The following is a 27,759-nucleotide window of genomic DNA, read 5'->3' on the forward strand; positions in this document are numbered from 1 at the left end:
AAATGGATTTAAAAAAAAAAGTTTTAAAGCCCTGTGTTCAGTTCCACAGAAACAGGCCTACAACTGTAATCCCAGCAACCTCAGCATTAGGGAGGTGGAGGCAGAAGGATTGGAAGTTCAAGCTAATCTTATTGCCACTTCTGACAAATGTTATTCAACTGTCCTCCCTAAATCTACAAGTGCAGATCAAAACGTTTAAACCTGGTCAGAATAGCCCGACACAATAAAGCCTTATTATACAGGCCATTAGCTTCTCTAAGAAGCTAAAGAAGCTAATGGAACAGGAAAGCCTTAAATAAAAGATACTGACAGGGCAAGGGAGATGGTTCAGCAGATAAAGTGCCTGCCACTCACTGTGAGGATTGGAGCTTGGGTCACCAGCACCCACATGAAAGCAGGACAGTCATGGAAGCTGCCTGCAACCCTAGCACTCCAGAGGCAGAAAGGGGGGATCCCAGGGGCAAGCTGGCTAGTCAGGCTGGAACCTGTGAGCTCCATGTGCATTGAGAGACTTTGCCTCAGTACGTAAGGTAGGAGAGCAGTCAAGGAAGGAAGACCCCTGTCACCAGCTTCAGGCTCACATCCCCCCTCCACAAACACACATGCACAAACACACATTTACACAGGCATACACAGGAACACCACACAGCTTAGCACATATCCATAGTTAAAATAAATCTCATATAAAGATATTGTCATGCAAACTGTTAGCTTCTTCCTGTCTCCCTCTATAATTCTTCATCATGATCATTATTGTGATTATTATTTGGTTTTGGGAGACAGGGTTTCTCTGTGTAGCCCTGGCTGTTCTGGAACTCTCTCTACAAACCAGGCTGGACTAGAAATCACAGAGATCCGACTGCCTCTGCCTCCAGAGTGAATGCTGGGATTAAAGGCGCGTGCCACCACTCATGGCTCTTCTATGTGTAATTCTAATAAAGGGACTATTTTTTTTTTCTGAAATACAGTTTAAGTGTGACAAGCCATGACTTTTTTTACACTATATAAAATTTGCCTGAAGGACACCACCATGTACTGTCCACAACTTCTGCATTTACAGAGTTGTTACAATTTCTGGACACACCTCTATCTTCATGAGACACTGAGCTGCACGATCACATTCATGACCTGATGCCTGATGAAACACCAGTCTAAAAGGGAAGTACTTTTAATTTTTTAAAGATTTATTTATTTATTTATTATTTATACAGCATTCTGCCTGCATGTGTGCCAGCAGGCCAGAAGAGGGCACCAGATCTCGTTATAGATGGTTGTGAGCCACCTTGTGGCTGCTGGGAATTGAACTCAGGACCATCTTGGAAGAACAGCGGTGCTCTTAACCTCTGAGCCATCTCTCCAGCCCAAGGAAAGTACTTTTTAAAAAGCACATTTATTTATCTTTTTCATTGGAGTGCACACGTGGGTTACAGGGGGAACACAGAGGCTCACAGGACTCAGTTCTTGCCTTCTAGCGTGTGGGTTCCGGAGAGCCAACTCAGGTCATGAAGCTTGATGGTAAGATGCTCTTTCGAGGTGAGCCATCCCTCCAGCCCAAGAGGGAAGTACTTTTAAAAATAAGATTTACTTATTTTTTATTATATGAGTGCTCTGCCCATGTGTGTATGTGTTTGTGTGTGTGTGTGGGGGGGGTGTCAACAGCCTTGTGGGTGCTGGGAACCTCAGCAAGAGCAACAAGAATTCTTATCCAGCCAGATAGGCGGCACACAACTTTAATCTCAGGAGGCAGACACAGGTGGATATCTGAATTTGAGGCCAGCCTGGTCTACAGATTGAGTTCCAGGACAGCCAGGGCCACATGGAGGAACCCTATATCAAAAAACCAAAAGGAAATCTCTTAACAAATGAGACATCTCTCCAGCCCCAGCTCTTGCCTTACTAGTCTCTCTTGGTAGGTAACCTAATTATGGTTTTAATTTGCTTTTATTTTGCACCTTCCCTGTGTCACTTGCAAACTGTTTATCTCCCTTGGTACAAAGTGTATTCAAGCCTTTTGTAAAATTAAGAGTGTCACTGGGCAGTGGTGGCCCATGCCTTTGGTCCCAGTACTCAGGAGGCAGAGGCAGACCATTCTGGATCTCTGAGTTAAGTTCCAGGACACCAAAAAGAAAAAAAAGAAGAAGAAGAAGAAAAAAAAGGTGTTGTTTATTTAATAGTAGCAGTGATTGAACAGTAAGCATCTTGAGTGCAGGACAAACATTCTGCCACTGACTGAGCTATATCACACATCCATGGCTTATCTTTAAATTAAGATCAGTGAGGTTTATTCAAGACTAGTCTTGTTGGTTATATGTTTGCAACTATTTTATCCTGGTCTGCGGCTTGCCTTTTTATTATTTATCATCTTATTTTATCTATTTTAGAAGCGTAAGCAATCAAAGTTCATTGAGAAGTAATGAAAATCTTCTTGAAGCTGGAAAGAAACTTGAAAAGGACTTGAATTCACCTTTTTTTTTTTAAATATGGCCTTAAAACATAAATGCTTTATTTTTCATGACATGCTATTATTATTTTATTATTATTACTAGACAGCATCTGGCTAGCCTGTATTGTTTATTGTTGGGTTTTTTGGTTTGTTTGTTTTGGGACAGCGTCTCACTATGTGGTTCTAGCTGGCCTGGCCTGGAACTGTGTAGACCAAACTGATTTCAAACTCCCAGCAATATTCCAGCCTGTCTCCAGAGCACTTTGGAATAGCTGTGTGTGCCACCACAACTGGGTTGTAACTAATTGCTATTTTTTTTTTTTTAATATTACAGATTGCATATATGAAAGGCACAGATTTTTCTCTTGTGTTTCCCTCTGTATGTACCATTAATTTTAAAAATGTTTACATTTAGGTTTAATATGGGTGTGAGCCATGGGTTTGGCATTTAAAAATATCCTCCAACAGCAGCAAGGAAGGTAGCCTTGGGGCCTGGAATGAGCGTCACTAAGAGACAGATGGTGGCTTCCACTAGGTGATAGTTAGTGGGAAAAAAATGCAGTGTGTGCATGGGAAGTGCGGATGTAGAATGTCTGCGCTTAATGGGACGGGCTCCTTATTTTCCTACAACATTGCGGGTAACTTCAAGTTCTTTGCACTTCAAATTGCCTCTCAATAGTTTGAGACAGGCTGGACTCCTTTAGCAGAACACCGCACTCACAGCAGCTCCTTTCTTGGGCATCGCCGGGAAAGCTGCCTCTGCTACTGAACGTGTCCTCCCAAGCCCGGAGACCTTCGGCTTGCTCAGAACTGGGCAAACCGCCCAAATCCGTTTATGTACAGTGCACCGGCCGCGGGCGGCGCATGCCCAGAGTTGGGGGCCAAGTGTCTCGCAGCGGAGGGCCGGCAGTTCCCGCCATTTTGTCCAGCTCGCCACACGCCTGGCCACTGCTGTGGACCACAAGTCCCGTGAGCCTTCGCGACGGCACTTCCTACCCTCACTGTCCGGCCCGCTCCCTCCGCCCCCCTCCCATGGGGCCGAAGGCTCTGGCTGAAGCCAGGCGGCTAGAGACCGGGTAGGATTTCCGGGAGAAAGTGCTGTGGAGCCCGAGGAGGCTGCGGCGACCTGGGTGAGTTCCCCAAACTAGGGAAAGTGAGCGACTCGCGCGCGCTGCGCCGGCGGGCTCGGCTGGGGGTCGCGGGCCGGGCCGGGCCGGGGTAGGGGGGGTAACGGCACCGGCGGCGGTCCGCGTAGCCAGGGCGTGGCGGGCCGGAGCCTCCTCCCCCCTCGGCCCTCCCACAACGGTCCCGCGGCCGTGTCCCCGCCTGCGGCCGGCCCGCGCGGACTCGCGCTCTCCGCCCCCCAGCCTCCTCGGGGCCCTTTTGTCTGCGCCGCTTTCCCCCCTTTGTGGCGGTGAGTGGAGTCGCGGTCCCCGGGGGGAGCCCGCACGTCCTGCTGGGGACCGCTCCCCGGGGATCCGGTTGCCGTAACCGGATCGGGTCAAAGTCCATCTTTCAAACGTGACCTCCCTCAGACCTCTGCATCCCTGGCTGAGCCCGGCCGAGGCTCCGGAGCCTGGCGTAGTTTTAAGTGGATGCCCCGAGGGTATTGTCCAGCTACTTTCTAAATGTCAGCCTCCGGCGGCGAGGGATCAGGACTCCTGGCGCTTTTCCGCTCCCGAGGACCGAGTCTTGGGGAAAAAAGAAGTGAGACTTGGAGCCCCACTCCCGGAAACTGACAAGAGTGGAAATTTGCTGCGATACTTGTGGCAGCTGCGATGGGCGGGGGGGGGGGGGGGGGCGCGAAGAACTCAAGCGAATCGTTGCTTTAGAAACCTGGAAATCGGAGGAGAGTAATTCCCAGGGCATCATTCATTGCCCGCAGACAGCCTTTGGCACTTCATTCGCCCACGCAGCTCCTCAACTCCCCAGACTGCATCCTTTTTTAAATAAAAGGTCAGCTCATTGAAGCACTTGCCTTGTTGAAAAACCTAAAAACCCAGTAGATTTTTTTTTTTTTTAACCGAGTGAAAAAAATGAAGGCGATTTAGGGGAAGGGTGATAAAATGCATTCTTACTGTGGACACGGCTGAATTGCGTGGATTTGATCCAATTTGGTTAGATAGTGGTAACTGTCCCGTCAAAGAGATGGGAGACTTAGCGTAGGGGTAAAACTTTGTAAAGATCAGGGTAAGTTACCCTTTGAAAATCAGTATTTCAAATGCCTTGAGGGAAGATAATTGGAACTCCTTTCCATGAATCCGGAAGAGTGTTTTGGGCACAGTTCCCACCCTAGACATATAGGCAAATAAATTCTTCATTATTCTGTTTGACATTTCATAATGGAAATGACTTTGAGACTCTTAGATTGTATTAATGTATAAAGATGGAAGGTCTTTAATACGGCCTGTCGATGTGTCTTTTCTAGCAAGATGTGGTGGCATATCCCTGTGATTCCAATACTCTGGCAGCTAAGGAAGAGGAACATGGGTTCAAGACCATCCAGGACTACATAACTGAGACCCTGTCTAAGAAAAAAAAAATTTTTATTCTTAAATGTGTATGGAAGGGAGGGGAGTGGAGTCCATGCAAGTGTGACTTTAGAGAACAGCCTTGTGAAATTGGTTCTCTCCTGCTTTCATGTGGGTTCCTGGACCGTAACTCAGATGGCCAGGCTCGCATGACAAGAGCCTTTACCATCTGAGCCATTTTGCTAGCTCACAATTTTGTGTGTGTGTGTGTGTGTGTGTGCTGGGCGTGAAATCCAGGATTTGGGCCCTGTGCGGCACCTGCTCTACTGCTGGGCCCATGTCTGTAGCCCCAGCTGTTCTTCAATCATCGGGAATAGAAATTCACTTCTTTTTTTTTTTAAGATTTATTTACTATTTATACAACATTCTGCCTGCACACCAGATCACACTATAGATGGTTATGAGCCACCATGTGGTTGCTGGGAATTGAACTCAGGACCTTTGAAAGAACTGTGAGTGTTCTTAACCTCTGAGCCATTTCTCCAGCCTGAAATTCACTTCTTTACTTGAGGTTGGATCACTCTGTAGCCCACTCTGGCCCTGAACTCTTCTAGTCCTTTGCCTTACCAAGTGACACTACCACACCTAGCTCCTAAACCGAGTTCATAGCAGGCTTTATATTTCCTGGCTTATTTACTCAAACATGATAGTGCTGTCCATGTCATTTTTTTGAAGAGTTATGTACATTGTATAAGTCTTATTAATACATATTGTGTAACTGTTATATCTTCACCATAATTACCTGAGGTATTGCTTCTTCTTTGCAGTTGATAGAGCCTTGCCTCTAAAATGTTAGTGACTGGTCCAAAGCCATTCAGTTAGCCCAGGCAGGAAAGATGGACTAAAGAGCAAGTCTGGTGCTTTCTGTGCAAATTTAATGCAGCTAATCCTATTTCTACAAACTGCTTTAATTTGCTGAGATCTGGATATGAGAGAAAAATTACGGAACTATTTCCCAGCCTGAAGAAACTGATTTATAAGGAACTGAAATTCATAGAACCATGAAGTCTTTTCCATAAGTTGTGATGAAGATTGCTGCGTTTTCTCTGCTCATTATGCTGTTTCTGGGTGGAATAGCAACTTTATGGGGCCTTAGGGAAAAAAGGGTGATAGATTACTAAATTGTGGCTTTAATTTTTTATTAAAAGGTGATTACATTTGAGGCCAGCTTGGTCTTCTTAAATAAGTTTCAGGTCAGCCAGAGCTAAACAGTAAGTCCATGTTGTGAAAGGAAAAAAAGAGAGAGAGAAAAGAAGATGGTTAAAGGTTTATTAAGAAGTATGTATGTAAGAGAAGTAGGGAAGGCAGCTTTGACTCCTGAAACCTAACTGAAGATAGAACTTAAATGCATGCCCTTTTTTAGAGTATTAAAACTTAAAAAAAAAATAACGCTTTCTTAATTTCTTTTTGTAGCAGAAACTTGATAAGACTAAACTTGCAGTTAGTCTTGGTTTTCTGTCAGTACATGCCATGAATGTGACATCAAAAATAGCAGCCTACTTCAACTTTTGTACTTAAATTGTTAAGTAAAATGCATAACATTCCAGTGGAATTGAGTCAGTGTAATTAGTCTAGGTTCTTTCTCTTATTTTTTTTTCTTTTTGGGATAGGATTGAGATAGGATCTTGTTACATAGCCCAGGCTAGCCTCAAAGTCTCACTGCTGCCTTAACCTTCTCAGTGCTAGAGTATAAACTAGCCCTTTAAACTAATAAATGCGTGTTTTACATCTATTTTGTTTTGATATTGTAGGGAGGAAGAACTTTTTCTCCTTTCTCTCTTAAATCTTGGTCTACTTTATTTCCAAATCCAGCCTTTTACTCATTCATCCATGAATAAAAGTTAATACAGGCCTTGAAGACAAAGCAGTGAAAGTATTTTCACCTCTTGTAGTTTACAAACTTTGCAGTTTATTAACAAGTTATAGTAAATTCATACTAAAGGTCTCATGCCAGACAGTGGTGTTACACACCTTTAATCCCAGCTCTTGGTAGGCAGAGGCAGGTGGATCTCTGAGCTCGAGGCCAGTCTGGTCTATATAGTTCCAGGACAGCCAGGGCTACACAGGGAAACTGTGTCTTAAATAAATAAATAAATAAGTCTCAATCATTGTACATACATCTCTTTTATTTGTAAAATTAACTTGAAACAGGATCTTTCTTTGTATGATAGCTCATGCTAACCTGAAACTCACTATGTAGCTGAGGCTAGCCTGGAACCTGAAATGATCCTCCTGCCTCAGTCTGAAAAGTGCTGAGATATAGACCTGTCCCATGGGTCTCGGTTTATGTCACATTTTCGAGCCTTAGTTTTTCATCTTGAATATGGGGATAATGGCTTTTTGTTTTACCTAATAGAGTATTTCCAGGAGCAAGTGGCCTGAGCATCTTTTTGCTGCTGCTGCTGCTGCTGCTGCTGCATTTTGAAAAGGAAAAAGGAGTGGATGGATCCTGGACCAATAGTCTGTCCCCCTCTAAAAGTTGGAGGACTTTTCTGGTGGGGTATAGGTGAGGTTGCCAGGTTGCCGTGTGGCCAAGTTAGGGCCTGCGTATGATGGGAAAGTTCTATATTTCCAACCTTTCCCTGGTATCTTAGTAGGTGCTACCGCTAACCCTTTTGGAGACCTTTTTCACAGTATTCCCTATTAAAGTTTGTTTTTATACTTTTACAGTCAGTTGTCCTAATGACAGTTCTGACTACCGCTGAGCTGTATCTCCAGCATAGATAAGGGCTTAGTCTTCGTGCTCACTGCTTAGCACATAGCTCTTGGCATTCCTTTTTTCCTTTTTCAAGACTATAAAAAATATTTTCTATGTGTGTGCCTGAGCATATGTACCATGAGCATGTGAGTGCTGTTGAAAAGGGCATTGGGTCCCTGGACCTGCAGTTACGGTCAGTTCTGAGCCACCCGATGAGGTCCTGGGAATCATAGCTCAGTCCTTTGGAAAAGCAGCTCATGCTCTTAACCACTAAGTCCCCTTTCCAGCCTCAGCTCTGGGCTTTTCACTGGAACATTATTCACTCATTGGTCAGTGAATGAATGCATAATAAAAGTGGGCAGGTAGAGTTTAGGAGAGTATCAGGACTGAAATGCATCCTTTATGCAGCGGATAGTTTTGTTTTGCTGTTGTACTGTAGAGGCTGCATGTTTTATGAACATAATGATATATCGGTGCATATCCCAGTCTCCACAAATCTAAGGTATTAAAAAATATAACAGTGTAATGGTGTTAAGTAGAGATACTTTTTAAAATAGATAGGGACTGATGCTGAGATGGCTCAGGCAGTAAAGGCACCAAGCTAGATTAAACCTGAGTTTAATCCCTAGAACCTAGTTAGTAGACGGAGAAAACCAACTTTTTTGCATGCTGACCTCCACATGCATGCTGTGGTATGAGTGTGTACACCACACACACTCAGTAAATAGATAAGTAAATAAATAAATTGGAGTTGGAGAAATAGTCCAACAGTTAAAAGCACTTTCTGCTTTGCAGAGGATCTAGATTTGGTTCCCAGGACCTACATTGTGGCTTATAACCATCTATAAATTCAGAAGATCAGACCCTATTCAGTCTCTAAGGGCCCCAGGCTCACATGTGGTATAGGCAAACACATACACATAATTTTAAAATGAAAATAAAATTTAGAGCCGAGCAGTAGTGGTGCACTCAGAAAGCAGAGGCAGGTGGATCTCTGAGTTTGTGGCCAGCTTGGTCTACACAGCGAGTTCCAGGATAGCCAGGGCTACACAGGAAGCCCTGTCTTGAAAAAATCAAAATAATAATACCAAAATAATAACAACCACAACAATAGCAAAATAAATTTGAGAGGACTAAAAGATTTTGTATTGTTTGGGGTTGGGGTTTTGCTTTGTAGCCCTTGTTGGCCTGGAACTTACTGTGTAGTTCAGTCTGGCCTTGAAATTATAAAGATCGGGCTGGAGAGATTGCTCAGAGGTTAGGAACACTTGCTATTCTTCCAAAGGTCCTGAGTTCAATTCCCAGCAACCACATGGTGGCTCAAAACCATCTATAGTAAGATCTGGTGTGCAGGCAGAATGTTGTATAAATAATAAATAAATCTTTAAAAAAAAGAAATGATGAGATCTTCCTGAGTTGTGGGATTAAAGGCCTGCACCAATATGTCTGGTTTAAGATTCTGTTTTGGGCTGGGCAGTGGTAGCTCACAGCTTTAATTCTGGCTTCAGGAGGCAAAGGCTGGTGGATCTCTGAATCAAGGCCAGCATGGTCTATAGAGCTAGTTCAGCCAGGGCTACATAGAGGAACCCTGTGCCATAAAAGCAACAACAACAAAAAAGATTCTGTTTTGGTAAACAGTGAAGGAAGGCATTACAGAGGTGGTTTGTCCAGTAAAGTCATAGGGTAGGCAGGAATTCAGGCACACTTGTCACTTGCCAGGTTTTCCTCTTCCTCCTTCACCACCTTCTTTTTGTTTGTTTTCGGGACTGGGTCTCTGTGAAACCTTGGCTGTCCTAGACTTACTTTGTAGACCAGGCTGGCTTTGAACTCACAGAGTCTGCCTGCCTCTGGCTGCCTGAGACCAGCATCTTTTTTTAAGGTGTGTGTGTTCACACAGGTGCATGACCACATGTGGAGGCCAGAGGCCAACCTTGGTGTCCTTCCTCAGAGGTACACATTGTTTTGAGACAGTGTCTCCTGTTGGCCTGGAACTCTCCAAGTAGCTCTGGCTGCCTGGCCAGTAAGCCTCACGGATATTCCTGTTGTAGCCTGTACCAGACTTTGTTTTTTTTTTTAAGTAAACATGTTTTCTGGTGATCAGACTCAGATCATAATGGTTGCAAGACAGCACTTTCCAGAGGGAACTGTCTTCCCAGCCCTAAAGTTATTTTAGGTAGAGGAAGTAGTTTCCAGCGTAAGAGTGGAACAGCGTGTAAACATGTTTAGTTGTGTGTCTAGGGGAGAAAGTGAGAAAGCGAGAATGCTGAAAGTGTGGTATAGGTGGGTCTCAACCTTTTGATTCTGATAACTCTCCAGATAGCTTGAACAGAGCAATGGTGTTCTAGAAAACGACTGTACACAGCAAAGGTGCAGTGCTGAGAGGCGCTGGTCTCGTGGCTCCCACCTGTAATCCCAGCACCCAGGAGGCGAATTGCGGGAGGTCTGCAGTGAGTGTGAGGCAGGCACAGAGTTCTAGGCCAGTCTGGCCGACAGAGTAAGAACAGCTTTTGAAAAACAAACCAAAAAAATTAATTAGACATGAGTTCTTTTTTGGGGGGTCGGGGGGGCGGTGCTCTTGGAGAACAAATCCTGTGAATTGTGTGGGGTTTTTTTTTTTGTTTTTTTTTTTTTAATTGAGCTTCAGCCATAGCCCTTTGATTCTTTAGAAGTATTTTTTGGTAGCTTATTTTAAATCTTTTAAGTTTAACAGCTTTGATTCAACTTTTATGAGGCCTGGCCTGGAAATTGCTGTGTAGATCAGGCTAGCCTATAACTCAGAGCTCGGACTGCCTCTGCCAGGGGTGATTAAAGAATCACCCCTGGCTCAGTTCCTCAGCGTTTTTGACTGCTTTTTTTCTACCTAATTACAAACCATACTTTCCTATTTATTTCTTGTCTCTCTTGCTTTTTAACCCCACCCCCTTTTTTGGTTCTACACACACACACACACACACACACACACACACACATGGATATCTATCTATCTATCTATCTACATACATACATACATACATCATTTAAAATAATGTAACATGGCCGCTCTGGAAGTAAAGCTCCTTTCTGCGGGTTCTTTTTCTTCCCTTGGTGACTCTCCTGGACCAAGCCTGTAAAGCCTGTGTTCTTTGTTCTGTGTACCCACTGCAGCCTGCACTTGTTTGCTTTAGTGGTTAACTAATGATTAGACAGATTTCCTTAAGTACTGTGACCCAGTAAGTTTTCCAGCTTTCGCTGAGGGCCTCTGGTGAGGACCTTACCGTACACCACATTAACAGTGGCAGCATTCCCTCCCATGAACTCACAGTTCCTCAGGGTACCCAGTGCTCTCCATTAGACCGCAGCTCTTAAAGGCTCTTTCCCAGCACAATAGTGGATAAGGTTCCTAACACATCTCAGCCACAGTGGGCCTCAGCTCAGAGACCTTTTTTTTGAGACAGGGTTTTTCTGTGTAGCCTTGGCTGTCCTAGACTCACTTTGTAGACCAGGCTGGCCTCAAACTCAGAGATCCTCATGCCTCTACCTCCCTGAGTGCTAGAATTACTGGCTTGGGCCACCATGCCAGGTTTAGCTCGGATATCTTGGTTCCACACAGGAACATCTTACTCTTTCCCACTCAGGGCCCTTCTGTTAGTATGCTATAGCACCCATAGGGTGGTAACCATGGCTTCTGTGGTGACCTAGCCGCCTCTGGAGCTGGGCTACTCTGATGATTGGCTCTTAGGCTGGTCCTCAGTGCTTTCTGCCATTCTGCTGCAAAAGAGATGAACTCTGGAGGTCGCCAAGGATACCAGAGGCTTTCCTATCTGCCTGTCAGATGACTGTCCCTTTCTCTTACTTTTTAATTTCTCAATTCCACTGTCACCATAGTTTGCTGTTTTCTTATTTTCTAGTGTCTGATACATCTTGTCAAGTAGTACCTTCCTTCCCACAGCACTGCCGGCCACTGCTGAAAGTATAGCAGTTGGACAAGCGGCACCTTGTGCCAGGGGAAATCTGTGTTGTACTTCTGACCCGTCGCCATGTATCTGCCTTGTAGTCCACTCCAGACCCCTATCTTACTCCCAGTTCTCTGTAGTCATACTGGTATTCGGACTATTGTTCATCAAGGACCACGCTTAGGACAAAACCAGAGAGACTGGGTAGGAACTGGCCAGGCATAAACTAGACAGGGTACATTTCACCCTTTAGCGGATGTGCAGGAAGTTGAGCAAATACAATCAGTCAAAATTCTTAGCGTCATAAGGTGTTGTCCACCTTTAGTACCAAAACGCAAGAGGCAGGGACAGGAGGATCTCTGCAAATTGGCAAGCCAAGCCAGCTACAAAGTGTCTCAAAAAAGGAAAAAAAAAATTTTTTTTTTACATTTTTCTATTTTATTTTTACATGTGAGTAGTCTAAATTTAGATTCCTGTACCTAAAAAAGGTAATTTCCTCTATGTAATTATTTTTAGTCCTGAAAGTTAACCTTGTCTCTTCTCAAATATGCATATAAGTTGTTTGTTATTTATATATTTAGTTTTTGAGGCAGGGGCCCTTTATTATGTAGCTTTGTCTGTCTTAGAACTCACTCTGTAGACCAGGCTGGCCTCAGACTCACAGAGACTCTCCCTGTCTCTGCCTCCCGATGGTGGGATCTAAGGGGTGTGTGAACTTGCAAGATTGTTTTTGTTGTTTGTTTTTTTGTTTTCTGAGACAGGGTTTCTCTGTGTAGCCTTGGCTGTCCTGGGCTCACTCTGTAGACTAGGCTGATCTCAAACTCAAAGCAATCTACCTGCCTGTTCCTCCTGAGTGCTGGGATTAAAGACGTGACGCCACTACCTGGCCTTCCACCTTGTTGAAGAATGGCCTCTTTTGTTTCTGTTGGGCTACATATTCCAGGTGAATTGGCCCAGGAGCGCTCAGGTGATTCTCTTGTCTCTCCCCTATTTCACCTTAGGAGTGCAGAGGTCATAGGTGCAAGCAACCACACCTGGCAATTTCAGTGGGTTCCAGGGATGGAGCTCAGGTCATCAGGCTTGTGTGATAGATGCTTTTATTTGCTGACCCATTTTCTTAGATGCCAGTTAGCAGTGTTCCCATTTAATAAGTTACATTTTTCGGTAATGTTTAGACTGTAATAAGTGTTAGAGAGTTGGGTTTATTTAAAAGAAACATGCAAAATGGTAAATGTGGCATTTTCAGTATTGTGTTTACCTTTTCTCTTTTTAGAAACTGTTCCTCATCTCCCCACACTGGCTAATAGTGGCATGGAAGATCCATTTGGTGAGTATGGCTGGTATTGTTATTGATGCTTAATTGTTACAGCTTAGGGTAAATTATCTCATGCTTAGTATGCTGATGTAGAACAGTGGCTCTCAGTGGCTCTTGGCATGCATTTATACTCTAGTGTATAAGTTTTTGATTTTTGATTTTGATTTTTTGCTTTAGAGATGGGATCTATCTGCCTAGTCCTGGCTGTCCAGGAACTCATTATGTAGGCCAGGCTGCCTCAAATTCAAAGATCTCCTCCTGCCAATGCCACCCTACCCACTAACAACCCACCCCCAGCACTAAGGTTTTGTTTTTGTTTTTGAGTCAGGGTCTCACTGTCTTGCTCCAGCTGGCCTTGTACTCACTATGTAGACCAGGCTGATCTTGTACTTTCAGAGATCCCTCCACCTTTGCCTCCTGAGTATACTACATTGCTGGGTTCCATTCATACTTTTAATATAATTGAGGGTCCTAACAAATTTTTGTTTGTTGACGTTTGCTGTACTGTAAATTAGACTGAAGGGCTAGAAAAATGCTTCGGCAGCTAAGAGAGACAGAGACTTCATTTGTATGTGCAGGCATTGTAAAACCTTACCATCAGCTATGTCCTCAGACCTTATTTGAGATATTAATTTAGTTTATTTTCTTCTGTCTTTCCCAGTTGCCAAATGATGTGACTGAGGCCTCACTTTCAGGACTCCCTGACCTGGTAGCCATAATCAGGAAGTTCAGGTTATGGTTTTGGCCTCAAGTTGAGAAGAATTTTGTTTAAGACCTTGTAAGGTCAACAGTATTCTGATTTTAATGAGCCTAGATGACTGAGAGTGTTGGAGTTTTTACCGAGTTTAACTAGGTCGCCGGAAGATCTTTAGTTTGAACACTAGAGGGCAGTCAGCACCTTGTTAATAAACTTAGTTTCGTCATGAAGTTATTCTTGCTGTTATTTTGAGGATTTGGGAGGTTGAATTTATTTTCATAGCATTGTTCCTAAAGACTGTTCCTAATACGCTGAAGAAAGTGGGATGTGATGACACGAGCCTGTAGTCCTTGCACTGGGAGATGCACTCAGAGGGTCGTCTTTAGAAGTTAGAAGAACATACCAAAACTACGTGAGATCTCTTAAGAGAAAAGGAAAGAAAGAAAAAATAAAGGAGGGGACTGGAGAGCTGGCTCAGAGGTTACGAGCACTGGCTGCTCTTCCAGACGTCCTGAGTTCAATTCCTAGCAACCACAGGGTGACTGACTCACAACCATCTGTAATGAGATCTGGTGCCCTCTTCTGGCGTGCAGGTACACATGCAAAACACAACACTGTATAAGTAATAAATAAATCTTAAAAACAAAAGAAAAGACTAAGGAAAAAAAAGCATAAGGAGATAAATGAAACAACAGTGACAAACAACAAACTGGACTAGTGCCTGATGATGCTAAAGATTTCTGCTGGAAACTTCAGTTTTTCAGACTGACTTCCTTACTTTGCCCACTAAACTTAGGTCTGAATATCTCTAATCTAAAGTCTGTTATCAGGACTTAGAGATGGATGGCGGAGATGTTATGAGCACTGGCCGCTTTTCCAGAGGACCTGAGTTTTATTTCCAGTGACTCACAACGCTCTGTAATTCCAATTCGAGGGGATCTAGTGGCCTCTTGTGGCCTCTGAGGACATTGTACACACATTGTGCATAGACATGCAGAAAAGCGCCCGTACAGCCGGGCATGGTGATGGAACTCTGGCACTCAGGCTTGCACCAGGTATCTTTACCAATTGAACCATAGACCCAACTTCCTCTACCCCATTTTGGGACAGGGTCTCGCTATGTAGAGTAGGATGGCAAAGAATAACATTCTGCCTGGCTTGATGGCCCTCTTAAAATAGTTTTAAAGACAGGATCTTATGCAGCCCAGGCTGGCTGGCCTTAAACTTACTATAGTTTAGTAAGTGAGTGCAAATGAGTTTGGGGACTACAGGTGTGTGCCACAACTGTTTTTATGCAGTGCTGGGGATTGAGTCCAGTCCTAGTTCATGCTATACAAACATTCCCTGAACTGAGCTATATCTCCTTGAATCTTTTTTTTTTTCTTTCTTTCTTTCTGAGACATGGTTTCTCTGTATAGCCCAGACTGTCCTGGAACTTGCTTTGTAGACCAGGCTGGCTTTGAAGTCAGAGATCAGCCTGCCTCTGTCTCCAAAGTGCTGGGACTAAAGGTGTGCACAACTACCTCCTACATGGTGATAACTATTTTTAAAAATTATAATTTTAAGTGTATGGGTTTTTTCATACGTTATGAATATGTACCATTTGTGTGCCTGGTATCTGCCGATGTCAGAAGAGGGCCTTGCTTGGGTCCTTGGGACTGCAGTTGAGAACTGAATCCCAGTCCTCTGCAAGAACAATTTCTCTCTCTCTCTCTCTCTCTCTTTCTCTCTCTTTCTCTCTTTCTTTGTTTTTTCAAAACAGGTGTCTCTTTGTAGCCCTGGCTGCCCTGCAACTCATTCTGTAGACTCTTTACTCTTAACCAAACTTTCCAGCCTGTTATACCTAATTTTTTTTTTAATTAAAATTGTATCATTTAGGGGCTGGAGAGATGGCTCAGCAGTTAAGAGCACTGGTGGCTCTTCCAGAGGTCCTGAGTTCAATTCCCAGCAACCACATGGTGGCTCACAACCATCTGTAATGGAATCTGATTTCCTCTTCTGGTGTGCATGAAAACAGTGTCTATATACATAAATTAAATAAATAAATCTTAAAAAAAAAGAGTTGATAGATTTTTAAAAAAAAATTGTATCATTTACAAAATGTAAGAAACCATTTGTTGGCGTAGTGAGCAATTTATTTCCTTATATAAGATCGGGCTGGAGAGATGGTTTCGCGGTTAAGAGCTGGCTGCTGTTTGAGAGGACCTGGGTTCAATTCCCAGCACCCACATGGCAGCTCACAGTTGTCTCTAATCCAGCACCTTCACACAGACATAAATGCACTACACATGAAATAAAAATAAGTAAATTTAAAGAAAGAACAAAAACTAACAAACAAGGTCAATTGTATTTTAATGTTTAGTTTACTTTATTTAGTAGGGAAGACAGTAGACTAACGTTATTAAAAAATGAAGTGGAGTGCCCTTGAGGGATAAAGGTGGACCAAGAGACTGTTATATCTATTATGTCTATTTTTATCTATCTATCTATCTATCTATCTATCTATCTATCTATCTATCTATCTATCTATCGACAAGGTCTCTCAAGGCTACCCTGGAACTCAGTGTAGTCCAGGCCGGTCTTGAACTTGGAGATCTTCCTGTTTTTGCCTCCCGAATGATGCTGGGTTTAAGGAGTGTACCACCAGTTCTTCTGTCTAAATTTATAAGTGCTTATTTGGTTGTAGAAGGTTTGGGTTTGTTGTTGTTTCCTTTCCTCTCTCTCAGAGGTTCTCCCTGAGGGTTGCAGTCTCTTTGGGGTGGAATGTCAGCTCTCCTTTATTAGATATTTACATTACAGGTCCTAACAGTAGCAAAGTTGGAGTTGCAGTAACAACAAAGTAATTTTATAGTGGGGGTTGCCACAGCGTGAGGAACTATAATGAAGGCAGCAGCATTAGGAAGGCTGGAACCAGTCTGGTCAAGAGGATTTATTAAGCAGCCATGTGCCTAGCTAGTGTATCTTTTTTCAAAGTTTTTTTGTTTGTTTGTTTGCTTTTGGTTTTATGAGACAGGGTCTGTCTGTGTAGCCTTGACTGTCCTGGACTTGCTTTGTAGACCAGGCAGGTCTCAAACTCACAATGATCCACCTGCCCCTGCCTCCCTGAGTACTGGGATTAAAGGTGTGCGCCACTGTGCCCAGCTTTGTTTCAGTTTATGGGAAATTTTTCATGATGTTATGTTAACACTGGAAGCCAAAGTATGTCGCCAATACAGCCTTTCTTGTCTAAAAACAGGAGGAGGAAACATGAACTTAATTGCAGTTCTTCAGGCGTAGGAGAAAAATTCCTCTAAGATTAAATGAGACTAAAAGTAATGTTAGTTCATCTTTCTCCTGTAGTGTGTGTGGTTTTTCCCCTTTTTTTCTTTCTTTCTTTTTTCTTTCTTTCTTTTTTTCTTTCTTTTTTCTTTCTTTCTTTCGCCTTCCTTCCTTTCTTTCTCTCTTTCTCTTTCTTTCATTCTCTCTCTCCTTCCTTCCTTCCTTCCTTCCTTCCTTCCTTCCTTCCTTCCTTCCTTCCTTCCTTTTTGTTTTTGGTTTGAAACAAGGTATTTTAGGCTGACTTCAAACACATATCATCCTCTCTCCTCAGTCTGCAGAGTCCTGGGACTGGGACTAAAGCCTCCTTATGGTTTTGTCTAGAAATAGCATCTTTACTAATATATAGTAAATAGCTTGTTATCTCCTTACCTTATAAGAGCACGAACTTAGAGGACTGCAGCTTTCTACTGCTCTATTCCACTTCTCAAAAGTGAACATGAATTCTTTTTGTATATATTTCTTCTGGGAGATTTAATTTCTTTGTGTGGTGGTTGGTACACTAGCCAGATGTGGTGGCAAATACCTGAAATTCCAGCCTCTGGAGGCAGAGGCAGAAGGACAGGAGTTCAGGGATAGGTAAACATTGTACCATTGGGACCCCAGTCCTCTAACACAAGTTTTTTGTTTGTTTGTTTGTTGTTGTTGTTGTTGTTTTTCAAGACAGGGTTTCTCTGTAGTCTTGGATGTCCTAGACTTGCTTTGTAGGCCAGGCTGGCCTTGAACTCAGCGATCCCTCTACCTCAGAGCTGTGATTAAAGATGTACACCACCATGCTTGGCTCTTCTAATCTTTTCTAAAAATTTGTCTATTTTTACTTCCTGTGTATTGTCCTGTCTGCTTGTAAGTACGTGCACCGTGTGCGTGCAGTGCCTTGGGAGGCCAGAAGAGGGTGTTGGATGGCTCCCCTGGACCTGGAGTTACGGATGTTATGAGCCACCATGTGAATACTGGGTCCTCCAAGAGCAGCCAGTGCTCTCAGCAACTAAGCCATCTCTTCAGCCTCAATCTTTTTGTTTTTGAGACAGAGTTTAGTTATAGCTTGGGCTAATCTAAAACTTTGTCTCACAAGAGAAAAATTAAAAACTGAATACTGAAAGGGCATGAATAATACGCTTTAAGAATAATGTATGCCTGGCTTGGTGGCTCACACCTGTAATCCCAGCATTCTGGAGGCTGAGGCAGGAGGATTGCCACTAATTTGATGCCGCTTGAGATAAATAATGAATTCTAGTACAGTCTGGTCTACAGATTGATTCTCCATATGAAAAACCAAGATAGATAGTTGGTGGATAGAAACGATAGATAGATGGATGGATGGATGGATGGATAGAAAGAAATGGGTAGATAGAAAGATAGGTAGATATAAAAATAGACAAACAGATAGATGATAGATAGAGAGGGAGGGAGGGAGCGAAGAAGGGAGGGCAGGTTGGGGGATGGTCAGTTGGTAAAGTATTCCTGGAAGCCACTTGAAAATGCTGGGCATAGTGATGAGTGTTTGGACCCAGTGCTGGAGAGGTAGACAGGATGTTCCTTGGGGCTAGCCTAATTGATGAGTCTAAGTCAGTGAGACCTTGATTCTAAGGAGATGGACAGCATTCTGGATGGTGGCACATGAGATTGTCCTTGGGTTTTGACATGAATCTGCACAAACGTGTACCCATGCAGGCATGTGCATACATATACATACGAGCACATGGAAAATTACTACTAATAAGTAATGTATTAATTGTAAAATAAAATTTCTGTTTTTGTTTTTAGGGGGGTTGTTTTGGTTTTAGGTCTAAGGATATGTTTTATGTATATGGCTGTGGCTGTTTTGTCTGCAGGTATGTCGGTATACCACAGGCATGCCTGATGCTCTCAAAGGGCAGAAGAGGGTGTCAGATTCTCTGGGACCGGAGTTACAGGTGGTTGTGAGCTGCCATGTGGGTGTTGGGAGTTGAACTCCCCTCCTCTGGAAGAACAACCGGTGTTCTTAACTGCTGAGCCTTCTGTCCAGCCCTGAAGAGACATTCGTAGAGAGAGGAATAGTTTAACTTAGCAAAGAATATACAAAGGTGTGCCATCTGCTTCTGCTTCTAATCTCACTATATGCTCATGTATTTCAATATTGGTTTTTGAAGGCTAGTTAGTATACTAACCTCAATCAAAAGGTAGTGAATGGTGGGTTGTTGGACACTTAGTGGACTGTATTTATTAATTCTTCCAACAAATTTTAGTTGGCACACTGCCCCCTAGCCGCCATGAAGGAGAAAAAGGAGAGACTAGCCTAGTGTTTCAGGGCCTGCATAAAGTGCTTACTGTGCAGGCATAAGAGCTTGAGTTCAGATCTTTAACACCATCTGAAAGCCAAGTGCAGTGGCCTGGGCAGTCCCAGGGTTGACCAGGTGGAGAGAGGCTGATCTGGGCTTGCTAGCCAGCCAGTAAAGTTGTAAAGTTGTATCAGCAAGTTCCAGCTTCAGTGAGACCTAGTCTCAAAAGATAAATTGTAGCATGATTGGAAAGGATACCCAGTGTTGACCTGTGGCCTACATGCATATGTCCATATTCACTTGGATGCAGAATACACACGCAAAGAAAAGATACAGTTTAAGTTCTTAAGAGGTTTGGAATGTTTGTTTCTGGTTGGTTTTTTTGTTTTTGTTTTGATACAGGGTTTCTCTGTGTAGCAGCCCTGGCTATCCTGGAACTCACTGTGTAGACCAGGTTGTCCTTAAATTCACAGAGATCTGCTTGCCTCTGCCTCCCAAGAGCTGGGGTTGAAAAGGTTTGGAATTATTAATGTCAAACAAAATTAACTTTTTATGTAAATTAAAAATAATTGTGAGCCTAGGGACTTAGCTCAGAGGGTAAAGACTTGAGTTCAACCCCCTGAATCCATACTTGTGGCTTGTGGTTGTAATCCCTGCACTGAGAGGTAGCAACAGGCATATGCCTGGGGCTCTCTGGCCAACCATCTAGCCTAATTGGGGAGCTCCAGGTCCCAGGGAGAGAACTTGCCTGAAAGAATAAGGTGGAGAGAGATCGAAGAATACACCCAGCATCCACCTCTGGCCTCCCACATGCCTGCATTCATATGCACACGTGCAAATTAGTAGCTGAAAGCCTCTGTGCAAGCTGATTTATAACAATATATAACTCATGGAGACTAATTTATAATAACCTGTCTCATTTGGGAGCTAATTTATAATAACATGAAACCTACACATAGCAAGATAATCTCAGTTATGCTGTCTTTCTCATTCCTTTTTAAACAATTGATGGGTGATTATTATGTGCTCCTAACTTCTAGGCCTTGTGTGTATTTCATAATTTAAATTCATATAAGTCAAGAGAGCCTAGAGTTGATTCTCTCCTTTTCCCATGTGGTTTCTGGGAATGAGAGTCAGATCATCAGCCTTCTGAAGCAAGCCTTTCTATCCACTAAGCCATCTGCTGGTTCCCAAGTACTTTTTGAATGCTATAGTGTGATGTATATTATGCTTTTTTTTGAGATTATCAAGACAATTTTAACTTTTCCTTTTTGGTCTCCAAAAAATAAGGTGGGAAGTAATCAGAGAAGATACTCAGTATCTAGCCCTGGTCTTCATATACCTGCATGCACAGTGAAGCCCAGGCTTCTCTTGAACACACAGCAGTCTCCCTTCCTCAAGCTGGGATCTGACCAGAGCCACTACTACCATTTCTACTGGCAAGGAATGCAGTCTAACAAGAAAACGAGGAGTAAGTAGAGGATTACAGCAAAGTCTACATACGCAACTAGGTAGAGAACAGTCAAGATAGCTTTGATTACATAATACAAGTATTTAATGAAGACTTAGGGAAGAAAAGTTTCCAGGAATTCAATTTAAGAATATCATGTGTACTAGATGTTGAAGAATGGCAGTTGGCCAGCTTAGGAAGGAATAAATGGAAAGAACAGTTAATGGCTGGGGGAGTTAGATCAGGGAGAACGTGTGTCACAGCTTAGGAGCCAAGGGCCAGCAGGACTCAAGATGAGGGTAGATGCGGGAGAGTTGTGAGAATAGCAGCAAGGTCAGATCCTTTGGGTGGATCTTTTGATACTCAGCTTTCCAGGTACCTGGATTATATACAGGTGCTACCAGGACTGTATACTTATATTCTAAATGTCACTGTGACCTGTGTTGAAAATAGAAGCTGGCCAAGGTGGCGCATATCTATAATCTTAAGACTTCAAAGGCTGAAGGAAGAGAATTGAGAATGTCTTAGGAGAACTTATCAATCAAATTAGAAAGGGAAGGAATGTGAGCTTCAGTGACAGAGCACTCACCTCACAGACACAAGGACATGGATTTGATCTCCAGCACAGAGAACAAATTTGTTGTAACTACTGTAAACATGCATCTGTAATCTCAGCAGTGGGAGGCTGTGGCGTGAGGATTTATAGAAAGGAACAGAACTGAAGACAGGTATAAAATTCTTGTTCTAAATATACACAGAGAGATGTTGAATTCTAAAGTTATGTTGCACAGATTCTGTTGGACCCAGAATTTATAGAATGTTTTTCTTAAAAGAAAAAGAAAATTTGACCCAAGTCAGTAATTCCCAGTCCTTAGTCATCAGGGAAATGCAAATCAAAATGACTCAGATTCATACCTGTCAGAATGGCCAAGATCAAACACTCAAGTGACAGTACATGCTGGGGAGGATGTAGAGCAATAGAAACACTCTTCCATTGTTGGTGGAAGTGCAAACTTGTGCAACTGCTTTGGAAATAAATCTAGAGGTTTCTTAGAAAATTGGGAATAGTTCTACCTCAAGGCCAGCTATACCACTCCTGGGCATGTACTCAAAAGATGCTCCACCATAAAACAAGGACATTTGCTCAACTATGTTCATAGCAGCTTTATTTGTATTAGCCAGAAACTGGAAACAACCTAGATGTCCCTCAACTGAAGAACTGATAGAGAAACTATGGTCCATTTACACAATGGAATACTACTCAGCTTTTAAAAACAAAGACATCATGTAGTTTGCAGGCAAATGGATGGAACTAGAAAAGATCATCCTGAGTGAGGTAACCCAGACCCAGAAAGACATGCATGGTGTGTGCTCATTAAGTGGGCATGAGCTATAACATACAGGGCTGGGGTTGCAGCTCAGCTGGCAGAAGGTTTAGCTGGTATTCTCAAGCCTTTGGATCTGTTCTCCACTGTATATACTGAGCATGTGAAAGGTCAGTTTCAGTTTCTTAGGGAGTTTAAGGACAGCTTGGGGTACATGAGACCTTGTCTTGAAGAAGAAAAAAGGAATACTTTAGCCCACTCTTTACTCTTCCCACATCACTGCAAATCAACACAACAGATTGGTTTTTTTAACTGTTCTTCTTGTGTCCAAAGAAGCACTTCAAGGGAGAAGGATTGGGTTTTGTTGACAGTTGAAACGGGGATAAGGCCCGGTAGCAGGAATGTGAAGTGGTTGCCTGGCATGAGCCAAGAAGCAAGGGAGGATGAGTGCTGCTTCCCTCTGCTTGATATTGGAGATGGTGTGGCTCTAGTGCCTGCAACTCACCGTGTAGACCAGTCTGGCGTCAACCTCCTGGGTATGTGCCTTCCTCTGCTGCCTGAGTGCTGTGATTAAAGGTGTGTGTGTCGTCATGCTTGGAGCTTTCTACTGTAAAAATTTGTGCTTACATGTATTTACTTATTTGTTTGTTTATTTAGTTTTTTTTTCCCCCAAGACACAGAGCCCTGCCTGTTCTGGACTTTATAGACTGGGCTGGCCTCAAACTCAGAGATCCGCCTGCCTCTGCCTCCTGAGTGCTAGAATTAAAGGTGTGCACCACCACTGCCCAGCTTTATTTCATTTCTTATTATGTGAGTGTGTGTGTATTTCAGGTGTGTGTCTGTGGAGGTCAGAGGAGAACTGACTGGAGTCTCTTCTCTCCTTCCACCATGTGGGCCCTGGGCATTGAATGCAGGTCTTCAGGCAGAGCAGCAAGTGCCTTTACCTGCTGAGCCACCTCACCAGTCCACTTTCTGCCTTCCATTCAGTCCAAGACTCTAGCCCTTGGGAGGATGCTGCCATATACAGGGCGAGTCTTCTAAGTTAAACTTTCTTTATAAAGTTATTTATGTATTAATTTAGTGTGTTATGGGGATGTGCATGCCACAGCACCCATGTGGTGGTCAGGAGACAACTTTGTGGAGTGAGTTCTTTTCTATACCTTTATGTGGACTCTAGGGTGAAACTCTGGTCTCCTGGTTTGCATGGCAAGCCATTTTGCCAGCTTTACTTAAACCTTTGTAGAAATACACATGTAAGAAAAGCCTGAAGTGGATTTCTATGGTGATTCTCTTGGTGAATTTGAACATCATGTGGCTCTTCTTTTTAGACAGGCAGTGTTCTTAAGGTTCTTGGTGCTTAAGCCAGGGAACAGGGAATCTGAGCAGAGTGCTTAATGGCTAGTGGATCCTATTAATTTATTTAATTTTGTTTTTCGAAACGGTTTCTCTGTGTAGCCTGGCTATCCTGGAACTCACTGTGTAGGCCAGGCTGGCCTTGAACTCAAGAGATCTGCCTACCTCTGCCTCCTGGGTGCTGGGATTAATTGCATGTCCCACCACTACCTGGCTAGCCATTCATTTGTTCATTTGTTCATTCATTCATTCACTTATTTATGAGATAAAGTGTCACTCTGGCTTATACCAGCCTTCACCTTCCAACTGCTAGAACTTAAAGCTCTGAGTCACCCCTCCTGGTGCGATCATGTTTCATTTAAAGCTCCATCATTAAGGAAACAGTTTTTAGGTTGAAATGACATCACCAAGCTTGTTTCTTGGAAGGTTCTGTTATTTGGGATACATATATATTCATAGCACTCAAAGTTTTTCAGAAAAGTAGGATTACACTGGCCTTTTTAGCAGTGACAGATAAGCATGGGTGCATGTTGTCAGAGCTTTCCTCTGATCTCCTGAGATGGTGTTCCTAAGGCATGAATACATTTGTCTCTGCTTTTTAAAATGAAATTTAGAAGCAAAGATATATGTATTACAAAACAATTTTCTCTTTGATTTTAAAAGTTCTGAGAAAATTTTTAATCACATACAACTACCCATTCTTCCTGTGGTTCTAAAAATTTGAAGATTTTAAAGGGAGGGCTATTTTACACCTGAAAACAGCAGAGTGCACTTGCATTACTAGCTGGAGCAAGTTTGATAGAAACAGCATTTACATAGTCATCCTTAGTTATTTTGCAGGAGTTAGCATTGACTCACTGTGGCACCAGGTGTTCATTACTCAGACTTTTTATTTAGAGAGGATAAAGGATGGATTCTTCTGCATATGAGCCGGAAAGGAATGCCCCTTAACCTGAATCCTTGCTAGAAGTTCCTGAATAACTTTTTCAGGTGCCATGGCTATGCGCAGGCAGTATTCGCACAGATACGTGATTGAGGGCCGATGCTGTCTCATGTCCTTGGAGCCAGCTGAGGTGTAAGGAGTTATGAAAGCGAGACAAGGAAGACAGCAGCAGTCATTAGTCCTCATCTTTCTGAGTCACCAGCAGCAAGTGCTGCCTATTAGGAAGCATTCAGCACGTTTCACAACCCTGCACTGGGTCCTCCTCGAGTCTGTCTGCCCGGTTTCTACACATCATTGATAGCGCCTGGTTCCTTAATAGAGTTCAGCTGGCACTTGCATGTGATTTTCATAAAGCTTTTTTTTTTTTCCATTAAAAGTCTAAGGCTTCTTAATCTCTTTCATTGTAACTATAAAAAACAACTACATTCTGCTCATGAAAAATAATGGAGTAGAAAAAATTTGGTAGCTAGTAAGGTTTATTAATAACACAAATCACTTGGTTTTTTTTTTTTGTTGTTGTTGTTTTTTTTTTTTTTGCCTAGTTTGGCAAGCATTGACTTAGCATCATTATAGAAAGTACACTGTGGTCACTGCCCTGGCCAACATTTCCTGGCCCTTTTTTCCTCCCCTAACAGAATATTGCATTGGTTAGATCATTGGTTTAACAGGAAGGGACTTTGACAATAATTTTAGTTACTTGTGTAGTAGCTCATGGTAATTGTTTTGTCTGTGTATAGTGTATATGTGAATATATGTTTCTTGTGTGTGTGAGCACCTGTGTGCGGGTATACATGCGTGGGCACAGATGCAAACTCACATGAGTGTACATGCATCTGGAGGCCAGAGTTGGCGTTGTGTCTTTTTCTGCTGTCTCACTCCATCTTGTATGTGGTGTGTATAGTGTACTTGTGCAGGTGCCAGAATGGGACATCAGCTCTATTTATCTGCTGCCCTCTATCTTTTCTTGTTGTTGTTACTTGGAGACAGTATTTCTCTGTGCAAGCTATGGCTGTCCTGGAACTTACTTTATAGACCAGGTTAATCTTGAACTCAGGGACCTGCCTGCCTCTGCTTTCCCAGTGCTGGGATTAAAGGCCAATGCCACCATGTCCCAGATTGTTGCTCTCAGTCTTATTTTTTGAGACATAGTCTCCTACTGAACCCAAGGTTCCCCAGGTCAGCTAGGCCGGCCGGCCGGCCAGTGAGCTGTAGGTATTTCTCTTGATTTAATCCTCACAACTCCTTGAGTAAATATCTCCATTTTGATTCCCAGCACCCACATGGCAGTTCACAATAGTCTGTAACTCCTGTTTCAGGGGATTTGACACCCTCACACAGACATGCATGCAGTCAAAACACCAGTGTACATAAAACAATAACAAAAAATGCGGTATTAAAAAAAGAAAAACATTTACTTACCTCTGCCTCTCAAGTGCTGAGATTCAAGAAGTGCATCACTAGCTAGGAATGAATTTTCAAAGTTCATTATGAACATTTCATTCCCCCTGACCCCACCAAGAGGAGTTCTTAACTCTCTCAGTCACTTGGAATGATAGAATAGTTGATGGTCTGCCTGCGCATTTTTTCTTTCTTCCATTGCTCATACTCTTTGCCCTGATGGCCTTGTTTCATTTGAAACAGGGTCTTTTTGTATAACCTGGCTGCCTTTACCTTGTCACAACCTGAATGCTGTGTTACAGAAGGTCCATTGTCTTTTGCTTCTAGGTTCCATAAGCAAAGCTTGGAATGAATCCTGTTTCTGGGGCTGTGGCTAAGTGCTTGCCTAGCATGTGGAGTGCTCAAGGGGCAGTAGGCTTAGGTCGCTAGAGACCTGCTGCATGTGCACTGTGGTCCAGGCCCTTACATCAAGTATTGGTGGTCAGTGCAAGGAGGAATGCATCATGGTTCCTGCCCATGCAGAATTCCTAGACTACACCAAGACTATAACCTACTCCTGTGGTTCTCAGCCTGTGAGTCATGACCTCTTTAGGGATCAAATGACCCTTTCACTGGGGTCACCTAAGATTACAGTTATGAAGTAGCAAATCTGTAATTCTATGTTTGGGAGTCTCCATGAGGAACTTTATTAAGGGGTTACAGCATCAGGAAGATGAGAACCACTAACCTAGTCCCTTCTGCCTCTACCTCCCAAGTGCTGGTTGGGGCAGATAATCAGCAATCAGCTCTTTGTCTTTCTAATAATGTCTCTTGATGCTTGTTCCTTTTTCTCACTGTTTTACCTTCTCTGGCTTCATCTAGCCCTGTTACCTCCCACCCCATGTGTATTTACATGTTGCTTATGTGCTCATTATATCTGTGATAGCTCCTAGTACTATAAGCGATTAGGGTAAAACCTTGTTTTTGGTGCCAACACAGTGCTGGGCACATAATCAATGTTCGGTAAATCATAATTGGAATCCACATTTGCATGGCTAACAAAAGTGTTTGACCAAGGAAGCAAAATTTGAGCCAGTTCTTTTTTTTTTCTTTTTAAATAATTTGTTTTATTTTATTTTTTATACATTAATGTGTGAAGGTGTCAGATCTGTTGGAACTGGTGTTACAGAGAGTTGTGAGCCACCATGTGGATGCTGGGAATTGAACCCAGGTCCTTTGGAAGAGCAGACAGCGCTCTTAACCACTGAGCCATCTTTCCAGTCTGAGCCAGTTCTTAAAGAGTGGGTAGATTGCCCATTGGTGGTGGCACACACTTTAATCCCAGCACTCTGGAGGTAGAGGCAGGTGGATCTTTATGAGTTCAGCCTGGTCTACAGTACAGTTCCAGGACAGCCAGGGCTCTGTTACATGGAAAAACCTTGTATTGAAAAAACAAAACAAAACAAAACAAAACAAAACAAAACAAAAAGGTGGATAGATCCTCCCCGCCCGGGTTTGAGAAAGAGCTTCTAGGCTAAAGGAACAATTTATACAAATGAAGAACACAGTGAAGACTTGGCACGAATGATTAGGGAGGCCTTCTAACACAGTGTGAGATAGTCATTGATAGACAATAGTACCAGCAAGTATCCAAAGAGTGTTTCTATGGTTTTGCTTTTATTATGCTGTAGCATGTTAGTCATTTTGTTGTTATCATTGTGGCTTTCTGTTTGTTTCTCTATCAAAACTGGTAATAAGACTGGGTAGGTGGCTCAGTGCTTGCTGTGTAAGCATGAAGACCTGTATACAGCTAACCCAGCACAGGGCACAGAGATCAGTGGAGCTATTGAGAAAGACAGACCAATATCAACCAACCACTGGTTCCACATGAGCCTCTGCATACATGCACATACCTACACCATACACATAAGCACAGAAAGTTAGGGGCTGGGGACCACTGGGATGGCTCTGCAGGTAACGGCCCTGGCTGCCAAGCTTCACAATCTGAGTTCCAACCTCAGGATCCACGTGGAGAAAAGAAGGAAGTCTTCCCTGACCTTCACAGCTGTGTGCATGTGCGTGCTCTCTCTCACACATGCACACAGATAGATAGATAGATAGA

The 27,759-nt window shown here is 43.1% G+C and overlaps 1 protein-coding gene across 4 annotated transcripts in view; it reads left to right on the forward strand.

Annotated features, from left to right (window-relative positions):
• The first annotated feature begins 3,387 nt into the window (after positions 1–3,387).
• Positions 3,388–27,759, forward strand: part of Phactr4 (phosphatase and actin regulator 4) — a 70,443-nt gene continuing 46,071 nt past the window's right edge. The window contains exons 1-2 of one of the 4 annotated variants that reach the window (XM_060379390.1): positions 3,388–3,519; positions 12,878–12,931. In XM_060379390.1, the coding sequence (XP_060235373.1) occupies positions 12,916–12,931 (16 nt within the window). In that variant the 5' untranslated portion in view covers positions 3,388–3,519; positions 12,878–12,915. Of the gene's footprint in view, positions 3,574–3,787; positions 4,400–12,877; positions 12,932–27,759 lie in introns of those variants that run through there. The other 3 variants (XM_021651394.2, XM_021651395.2, XM_021651396.2) reach the window with 3 other exon arrangements.

Source organism: Meriones unguiculatus, chromosome 3 (assembly GCF_030254825.1).
Source record: "Meriones unguiculatus strain TT.TT164.6M chromosome 3, Bangor_MerUng_6.1, whole genome shotgun sequence".
Lineage (NCBI taxonomy): Eukaryota > Metazoa > Chordata > Mammalia > Rodentia > Muridae > Meriones > Meriones unguiculatus.